This window comes from Mandrillus leucophaeus, unplaced genomic scaffold (genome assembly GCF_000951045.1).
Source record: "Mandrillus leucophaeus isolate KB7577 unplaced genomic scaffold, Mleu.le_1.0 Scaffold210, whole genome shotgun sequence".
Classification (NCBI taxonomy): domain Eukaryota; kingdom Metazoa; phylum Chordata; class Mammalia; order Primates; family Cercopithecidae; genus Mandrillus; species Mandrillus leucophaeus.
The window spans coordinates 1,486,821-1,497,141 of record NW_012102144.1 but is presented as its reverse complement, the minus strand read 5'-3'; the positions used below and the strand labels follow the sequence as shown (position 1 = coordinate 1,497,141).

The 10,321-nt window shown below is 38.3% G+C and overlaps 1 protein-coding gene across 2 annotated transcripts in view; it reads left to right on the top strand.

Annotated features, from left to right (window-relative positions):
- Positions 1–10,321, top strand: part of ADAMTS9 (ADAM metallopeptidase with thrombospondin type 1 motif, 9) — a 185,666-nt gene that overhangs the window by 77,552 nt on the left and 97,793 nt on the right. For both annotated transcript variants that reach the window (XM_011980349.1, XM_011980348.1), the window contains 4 exons: positions 4,097–4,216; positions 7,196–7,300; positions 7,438–7,605; positions 9,317–9,586. In XM_011980349.1, the coding sequence (XP_011835739.1) occupies positions 4,097–4,216; positions 7,196–7,300; positions 7,438–7,605; positions 9,317–9,586 (663 nt within the window). The remainder of the gene's footprint in view (positions 1–4,096; positions 4,217–7,195; positions 7,301–7,437; positions 7,606–9,316; positions 9,587–10,321) is intronic.

Here is a 10,321-nt window from a genome sequence, read left to right as displayed (position 1 = left end):
TTTTTTTTTTTGAGACAGAATCTCACTCTGTTGCCCAGACTGGAGTGCAGTAGCGCAATCTTGGCTCACGGCAACCTCTTCCTCCTAGGTTCAAGCGATTCTTCTGCCTCAGCCTCCCGAGTAGCTGGGATTACAGGCGTGTGTCACCACGCCCAGCTAATTTTTTGTATTTTTAGTAGAGATGGGGTTTCACCATGTTAGCCAAGGTGGTCTCAATCTCCTGACCTCATGATCTGCCCACTTTAGCCTCCCAAAGTGCTAGGATTACAGGCCTGAGCCACTGCGCCCAGCTCCGGGTTTAACTTTTTAACTACCAAATAATGTTCTATAGCAACTGCATAATTTTTCATTTTTATTATAATATACAAGGGTTCCATTTTCTCCACATCCTTGCCAAAATTGTTATTTTCCCTTTTTAAAATTCCAAGTAAGATAAATTTATCTTACCATGGTTTTTATTTGTATTTCCCTAATAACAAAAGGTATTGAGCATCTTTCCACGTGCTTGTTGGTCATTTGAATATATCTTTCTTGGAGAAGTGTCTATTAAATTCTTTGCCAATTTTTTAAAAAATATGAATTGTGTTAATAGCAAAATAAACTCATCATATAATTTATCTTAACCATTTTAAATGTATAGTTCAGTAATATTCCTTTTCTCATTTTTTGATCTATTTGTTTTTCTTGTTATTGAGTTGTAGATTCTAGATGTCAATTCCTTATCAGAGATATGATTTGCAAATATTGCTCCTATCCCCTGTGTTGCCTTTTTACTTTGTTGATAGTGTCCTTTAATGCACAAGGTTTTAAATTATGATGTCGTCCAATTTGTCTATTTTCTGTTGCCCTTGTTTGTGATGTCAAACAAAGAAGTCATTGCCGAATCCAATGTCATGAAGCTTTTCTGCCATTTTTTAAAAAAGAGTTTTCTAGTTTTAGCTCTTATGTTTAGGCCACTGATCCATTTTGGGTTAATTATTGTATATAGAGTGGGGCAAGATTCCAACATCATGCTTTTGCATGTAGGCATCCAGTTGTCTCAGCACCACTTGCTGAAGAGACTGTTTTCTCTCCATTGAGTGGGCTTGGCACTCTTGTTGAAAGTCACTTGGCCATACATATATGGGTTTATTTCTGGACTTTGAATTTTATGTCAGTAGTCTATACATCTATTCTTATACCAGTAGACTGTTTTGATCACTATAGTACATTTTGAAATTGTGAAGTATGATTCCCCCAGCTTTGTTCTTTTTCAATATCGTTTCAGCTGTTTGGGGTCTCTTGTCATTCTATATAAATTTGAGAATCCGCTTTTTCATTTCTGCAAAAACGTTATTAGGATTTTCTTTGGAATTTCACTGAATCTGTGGATTAATTTGGGGAATATTGTCACCTTAGCAATACTAAATCTTTTAATCCATAGACATGTAATATCTTTTTATTTATTTAGGTCTTTAATTTCTCAAGCAAAGTTTTATAGTTTTTAGCATAGAAAGCCTTTTACCTCCTTGTTTAAACTTGTTCCTAGGTATTTCATTCTTTTGGATGTTGCTGTAAGTGGAATTTTTTTTAATTTCCCTTTGGGATTGTTCAGTGCTGATGTATAGAAACACAATGGGCTTTTGTTTATCTTGTATCCTTCAATGTTGCTAAATTTGTTTATTAGCTCTAGTAATAGTTTTAATGGATTCTTGGGATTCCAATGTACAGTATGATGACATCTGCAAATAAAATTAGTTGTACTTCTTCCTTCCCACTTTCTTTGCCTGTCTTTTGTTAATATTTCTTTTTCTTTCCTAATTTATCTGGCTAGAACTTCCAGTACAATGATGAACAGCAGTGGTGAAAGTAGGCATCCTTGTCACGTTTCTGATCTTGTAAGGGAAAGTTTTTACTCTCTACTATTGAGTATGGTGTTAGCTGTGGGGTTTTTTTTTCCTAAGTGCCCTTTATGATGTTGAATAAGTTCCCTTTTATTGCTAGCGTTCTGAATGTTTTCATCATGAAAAGATGTTGAATTTTGTCAAATGCTTTTCTTTAATTGAGATAATCATGGTTTTTTTTCCATTGCTCTATTAATGTAATGTATTGCATTGATTGACTTTCTTATGTTGGGCCAGCCTTATGTTCCTGGACTAAATCCCACTTGGCCATGATGTATTATCCTTTTAGTATGCTTTTGGATTCAATTTGTTAGTACTTTGTTGAGGATTTTTACATCTCTATAAGCAATATTAGTCTGGTGTGTGTGTGTGTGTGTGTGTGTGTGTGTGTTGTCTTTGGCTTTGGTGTTAGGGTAATACTGGTCTCATGGAATAAGTTAGGAAGTGTTCTCCTATTTTTTGATTTTTTTTTTTCTGGAAGCATTTGAAAGGGATTGGTATTAATGTTTATTTAAATGGTTGGTAAAATTCATGAGTGAACTGGTGAAAACTATTCTTTTTGAGGAAGGCTTTGATTAATGATTCAGTCATTTTACTTCTTATACATCTGTTAATATTTTTTATTTCTTCTTGAGTCAGTTTTTGTGATTTGTCTGTTTCTAGGCAATTTGTGTAAGTTTGCATGTTTTAGCTAGATTCTCTAATATATTTGCATGCAATTGTTCATAGTACTCTATTATAACCTTTTTTATTGCTGTAAGGTCAGTAGACATGTTCCCTCCTTCATTTCTAATATTTAGTAATTGGAGTCTTTTCTCATTTTTTCTTAGTCATTCTAGCTAAAGGTTTATCAATTTTGTTGATCTTTTCAAAAAATCAATTTCTGGTTCTGTTGATTTTTTTCTGTTGTTCTTCTACTCTCTATTTTATTTATCTCCATTCTAATCTTTATTATTTCTTTCCTTTTCTTGTTTTTGTTTGTTTGTTTGTTTTAGTTTGCTCTTATTTTTCTAGTTCCTTAGGAAGTAAAGTTAGGTTGTGGATTTGAGATCTTTCTTCATTTATTTTTTTTCTTTATTAGCTGTAGGTATTTGCAGCTATAGATTTCCTGTGAACATTGCTTTCATTGCATCTCATAAATTTTCTTATATTCTGCTTTCATTTTAATTTATCTCAAAGTATTTTCTAATATCCCTTATGATTTCTGTTTTGACCTATTGGTTAAGAGTATGTAGTTCAGTTTTCACATATTTGTGAAATTTCTAGTTTTTCTTCTGTTACTGATTTCTTGCCTCACTCCACTGTGGTTGTGCAATCTCATTCTTTTAAAGCATATTGAGACTTGTTTTGTAGTCTAACATATGGTCCCTCTTAAAAAAAAGATCCCTGTACATTTGAGAGGAATATGTAGTGTGGTAGGTGGGTAATCAGAAATGCCATGACACTTTCTCACCAAAATTGAGTGGCTTCTTTTTTTTCTTAAGCATTCACCTAGTTTCTGCAAGGTTTTGTTTAAATTCCAGAGTTCCAAAAAGTTGGTTCCAGTTTTTGCCAGCTTAACAGTTGCTTCAGTGGAGGGACCAATTCTTGGAGCTCCCTAGTCTGCCATTTCTGTGTTATCACTCCCTCTACTTATGGTTTTTAGACTGCTTTTTATAATCTAACAATTGGCCTTTTAGTGGCTACATTATTTTCCTAATTACTTGTATGCTGTGATATTCAACTTTTGGTTGTTGCATACTTTGGTGGTGTCCAGTTTTTTTGTCTCTTATAAATAATATTGCAAAGGCCATTCTGTATAAAAATATTGATGTAAACTCCAGTTATTTCTTCAGGATAATTTCCTAGGAGTCAAATAAAGTCACAGAGCTCTATTAAGTACCTATTTTAGCCACAGCACTCTGCTATGTAGTGGGAAAGATGTAAGAATGATGGAGATACTATGAACTTCTTCTAGGAGTTCACAGTTAATGAGTTGAACCCCTATAAATATAATTTCAATGGGAGGCAGAAATAATTCCAAGGGTCATCATAATAATGAATCAGTATAATTTGTACAGAGCAGGATTGCCTACTTCGACCTAATTTATTTGAGTGCCCGCCCCCTGGCCTACCATGATGGAAATATTTCTCTCTTGCAGAATATTATGGGGAAAGTAAGGGAAAGAGAAGATTTACTGAATTGTATATACCTTTTGTCGTCCTTCTTCCAGTGCAGTGTCACTTGTGGACAGGGATACCAGCTAAGAGCAGTGAAATGCATCATTGGGACTTATATGTCAGTGGTAGATGACAATGACTGTAATGCAGCAACTAGACCAACTGATACCCAGGTAAATTTCCTTTGTCCAACTCAGTTATTGACTTTGGGGACCAAGATACCAAACTGCCCAGCTGTTCAGACAAAATTGAAACCCTTTCATAGATACATATGTCGGTAGAGCAACCAGTAGATTAACTTGTCCAGATTTACCTATATGTTACATTTATAATCAAATATCTTGATGTGTCAGTTTTGTTCTTCTCTAGTTATTTGAAGTATATGTAGGTTTGCTTTTAATTCTTATTGGATGATGAATGTTGGGTTTTGGGCTCATTTTCTTAAACTCGTATTTCTAAAATGATTTCAGTGTAGTATTCAGTAACTAGTGTCATATGTTCAGGCAGTGATTTGCTGGAGCTAACTTGTACCAGCTCACAAGAGCCAATCGATAAATTTTGCAGGAGTTTTGCAAACTGATTTTTAAGTATAACCATTACTAAAAACTGAAAATATAAACCTATAATTAAATATGTGGTATTAAAAACAAAGTTTATAAACACTCAGAACTTATACGACATACGTATGTGTCTGTATGGTGGATGTACTATGTAAGGGTGGGCTACCACATATCTCTCCCCAGCTCTGTGTTCATTGACATCAAGTTCATAGCTTGAAATTGACCATGATGACAGTATTTACACCACAAGAATCAGCAAGTGCTGCAATTCAGGGCTTAATTTATTATTTGGTTGATTGGTTAGACTTAAGAAAGTAATGGAGAAAATGTTAATGATGCAGATTAAATGTAAAGGAGTCTTGTGTCTGTAGCAATTACATTGTGAATAGAACAAAAGGATGTGGAGATATTCTTCTAATTTCTGAAAAGTATCTGATTCAGCAAAGACATCTTCCACATCATTGGTCAGTGAGTCAAGTTCTGGCCATACATCTTCATCATTACACTTTCATCCTACCCTTAAACATAAAGAATATATCAACTAACATTCATGCCTGAACTATACTCATTTGGCAGTTACAAATATAGGTGGGCAACAGGTTCAAAAGTTCAGCAAAAATCAACAAATGTATTCTGTGAGAATCAGTTGATTGTATGGAATTTAAAATAAATAATTGTATATTTTATTATTATTTCAAAATTGCTATACATCCTTTATATCAGTAAAATTTATAATAAATAAACATATATATACATATGCATGTGTATGTACATCCATGTAATATGTGTGTGTTTGTGTACACACCATGTCTATAAACACACACACACACACATCTTTTTTTCTCAAGAAGCTGGTGGATAACCACTCACTAGCATACTATTCTATACAGACCTTGATTTTGGCATCATGTATGTAAAGAGAATGTATAAAGAGAACACTTGGGTTTGCATAGCAGCTTTGCTAATTGCTGAAGACGGCATTTGAACCCAGACTATTCCCAGAACTCACATTCTGAGTGAAGCCCCATGTGGCTGATGTACTATCTCCATCCTGAGCACCCTCAATCTGCTGCCTTTCAGAGTGGGTTGTTGATGGAAAAAGAGTGTTAAAAAAATAAATTAATATGGCAGTGCTGTTCATGTTGTCATCATCGATCAATTAACCACCCAACACATGTGACTTATAATAAAAAATATGTTATTGTATTGAAATGTTCCAAACCACAGTATGATGAATGCCTGGAAAATGTTAGCTATGGCATCTCAAGCAATCAAGAACTGAGCATCAGCAAGCATCAGCAGCTTGCTTTCAGATTCAAAATATATTTCCCTTTAAGTTATTCTATTATATCCATTTGACTATGGGGTGGCTCCCACCATTGCAGTATGTGGATAATTTCTTCACTTTGCAAAAAGTTCCCTGTGCCTGTCTTTGGACCAAAAACGGAGGAATAGGCAAAGTCTGGAGCCAAATAACAAAATTTCACATTCCACACGTAGATTTTCTAAGGCAAAGATGTCTCAGTTATATTTGACACCAAGCCCTAGCACTTTTGCACTGTGCCTCAGTACTTTTTCACTGTGCACAGCACACTTAGGCATTTGAGGAATATGTATTAAATCTTAGGGTAGTTGCTAACCACTGAGGCTGAGAGTGAATCTGAGCAGGTGTGTACTTTTGTTCCTGTTTGCATATCTTGGAATATTACCTGTACACAGATGACCTCAGTTCATAACAAGGACTTCGTCTGAATGATTGAGGGGTGTTATATAAATTCCAGGCATTGGCCAATTGAATACACCTTTTATATCTACATTTGACATTCTGGGATTCTAATGTTATCTTTAGGCAAACTGGGAAAGCAAGTTCATGATTAGTAAATTCTGATTAAGAAATTAATTGAAATGTGAGAACATCATTTGGACTTCAGAATTGTAAAACGTTAACAACTAATGATTTTAAAATGATAGCCAGGCCGGGTGCGGTGGCTTAAGCCTGTAATCCCAGCACTTTGGGAGACCGAGACTGGCAGATCACGAGGTCGGGAGATCCGGATCATCCTGGCTAACCCGGTGAAACCCCGTCTCTACTAAAAATTACAAAAAACTAGCCGGGCGAGGTGGCGGGCGCCTGTAGTCCCAGCTACTCGGGAGGCTGAGCCAGGAGAATGGCGTGAACCCAGGAGGCGGAGCTTGCAGTGAGCTGAGATCCGGCCACTGCACTCCAGCCTGGGAGACAGAGCGAGACTCCGTCTCAAAAAAAAAAAAAAAATGATAGCCTTCTATGTCATGACTTACATGTCCTTTTACAATATTTTTTCTCTTTTCACACAAATGGATGAATAAATGTGGCTTTAAAAATCATCACGCTGACCCCTGCCCTTTATTAAGGCACCCACAAACGGACTAAGATTATATCTCATTTTGCAATTGAAGACATTGGGACTGAGAGATATGTGACTTGCCCAGATTCACACAGAAATCTGAAGCTTTAGAATTCTTAGCCTTTACATTTTTATCCACCGTGACCATTAACTTGAAAGTGCATTGACTTGAAAGTGACTTTGGTTTTTTTTCCCCCATCACATCTAGGACTGTGAATTACCATCTTGTCATCCTCCCCCAGCTGCCCCGGAAACGAGGAGAAGCACATACAGTGCACCAAGAACCCAGTGGCGATTTGGGTCTTGGACCCCAGTAAGAAATAGACTGGGAGAAGTGGGGAGGGCAGGATGGGGGCTAATGTTCTCTGGCATGACTATAGAAAGTGGACTACTGTCCAGTAAACAGCCATTCCAAGTAACATAACTGCATGATTTTACTCCAACACCCAGTGCTCAGCCACTTGTGGGAAAGGTACCCGGATGAGATACGTCAGCTGCCGAGATGAGAATGGCTCTGTGGCTGACGAGAGTGCCTGTGCTACCCTGCCTAGACCAGTGGCAAAGGAAGAATGTTCTGTGACACCCTGTGGGCAATGGAAGGCCTTGGACTGGAGCTCTGTAAGCCAGTGGATTATTTGGAATTGGGGGAATGGGGGGAACACTGAGGGGTATGAGGAGTCAGCGGAGGGGGCCGCCACTTGGAAATGTCAATGGGTAATATGTCAGAGCTGGATTTGTTTTATGATTTAAATTGTTCTGCTCCACTTATGTGTTGTTGGCCAAGTGTGCAAGGATTCTTAGCTAAGTGTTTAAGGAATGCATATTTTCAAAAAATGAATAAATCAGTTTACAGTCTGCTTGAGTGCCTGTCCTGTTGGGTTGATCAGAAATCCCAGTCTTCACTGAGTCATATTAGTATGCAGTAGGTTTATAGAGGACCAAAAATGTCAGGAGAGTGAGGGGAGAGGCTCTTACTCTGAGTCTGGATTCCTCCTGCATCCTGTGGTCCCTAAAAGTCAAGAGGCTCTTGGTTTACCCTGCCAAGAATGGGAAGTGGGAATCCTCATCCAGTGCTGTGAACCTGCCTGCTGTACACCAAGCACCATCTATGGGTTTTTATAAAAGTAGAACTTTTATCTTTAGGCAGCTTCTGTTTTCTGCCCTGCAAAAAGCCCAGGGTTCAGGAAATAGATTAGGATAGGTGAGGAGAGGTCATAGGGAGAATGGAGATTAATATCTCAATAAATATCAATATGGAGAGAGAAATTTGAGAGGTGTAATAAAATAGAGCTGTGTGAAAACCCAGACCTTGGCATTTACTTGTTGCATGGCCTTGAGCAATCTGGTTTAAGTCCATGAGTCTCAGTTTGCTCTGCTCTTAAAGAAGACGGAAAAGAATACTACTTTACAGGGCTGTTGTGAGGATTATTTGAGATTATGTATGTTAAATGCTTAACAGAAAGTACTACTCAATAAATAGTAGATAATCTCACTCTCACATCTTGAGCTTCCAAACACTGATCCATGCGTCCATCCATCCATTTGTCCATCCATCTGTCAGTTCCTCTTCTCTAAGATCCATCTGCCTACTCACCAGATATTGGTGAAAGCTTGCTAGAGATAGAGCAGTGAAGAATGAATAATAAAGCCTCTACCTTCATGGAGATTATTCCAATGGATGATCCAGTCAATGAACAAATAAGGAAGTATGTAATGTAGCAACAGGTACTGATAAGTCCTAGAAAGAAGTCAAGACGAGAAATGGAATAGAGAATGATGGGATGTGTTTTTAGAGAGGGTGGTCAAAAAAGGCCTGACATTGAGCAGGACCTGAGTGAAGTGAGGGAATGACCCACATGGGTATCTAAGTGGTATGGCAAAAGGTGCAGTAGGTATGAAGTCCCTCAGATGGAAGTGTTCTTGGCTTGTTCGAGAAGCATCAGTAAGGCCAGCATAGCTGGAGTGCAGTGAGTGGCGAATGGTACATGGGTCAAAGAGGTAGTCAGTGGCCACATCATAAAGGGTCTAGTAGATCAGTGTAAGGATTTTGGATATTATTCAGATGAATTGGAAAATCACTGGAAGGAAGGATAGGATTTGACTTTTGTTGTAAAGGGTTATATTTTGTGATTTTGAATACTGAGCTCACAGATTTCTCACTGAAATGTATATGGGGTGGGAAAACAAGAGAGGAGACAAGGGTGATTCCAAGGTTTTTGGCCTGAGAAATTTGGGAAAGTGGTGAGCCATTTACAGAAATGCACATTCAGGAATTGTCAACCCCTCCACCAAATGACTAACCCTTTCTCTTTCTGAACATTCAACCTAGTGCTCTGTAACCTGTGGGCAAGGTAGGGCAACCCGGCAAGTGGTGTGTGTCAACTATAGTGACCATGTGATCGATCGGAGTGAGTGCGACCAGGATTATATCCCAGAAACCGACCAGGACTGTTCCATGTCACCATGCCCTCAAAGGACCCCAGACAGTGGCTTAGCTCAGCACCCCTTCCAAAATGAGGACTATCGTCCCCGGAGCGCCAGCCCTAGCCGCACCCACGTACTCGGTGGAAACCAGTGGAGAACTGGCCCCTGGGGAGCAGTGAGTATTCCCTGAAGTCTTTCTTTAGTTTGCTTGCTTCTCTTTCACTTGAGGTTGGTTGGGGGGAAAAGAGACTAGAAACACCTTTAGAGCATTTTTTTTCTTTACAAGGGATTGACATTGTGCATTTTCATTTGCTTTGAGTAACTTGTAATGGGTTAATTACAGCCCTTGATGATACTGATACTGCCTGCACCTATAAGCTGCCTCGACTGGGTGGAGAAAGGGGATATCGTGACTAGGTGATATGATCACATGACCTCCTGGAAGGTACCAAGAATACCATCATGATTCATCCTGGAGGCCACAGGCAGCTCATACCTGTAGGGGAGTTAAGAAGACAGAGAAACTTTTCTGAAAGGGAATTCTTAATGAAAGTCACTTTCCTTTCTACTATTTTCCAGAAGGATGCCGTCTCAAAGTGGCATGGTTGTTGTGTAATTTGTAGTAGTAGGTCATTGTCCTGGATTAAGGGGAAGTACTAGTCTAGGTAAGATTTGTGCTTAGGAGGGTTACCAGCACAATCGCTGAGGGAAGATGCCTTGGTTTGATCCAAAGACTTACACTTTTAAATTTGGGGACCTTCTGCAGGTCCCTTCTCCTCTTTGAGCCTCAGTTTTCTTATCTGTAAAATGAGGATAACAATAATTCCTGCTTTCCTGGGTTGCTGTAAGAATTAAATGAGATGATGCAAATAAAGTGCTTTGTGCCCTGCCTGCCACAGAGTGAGAACTT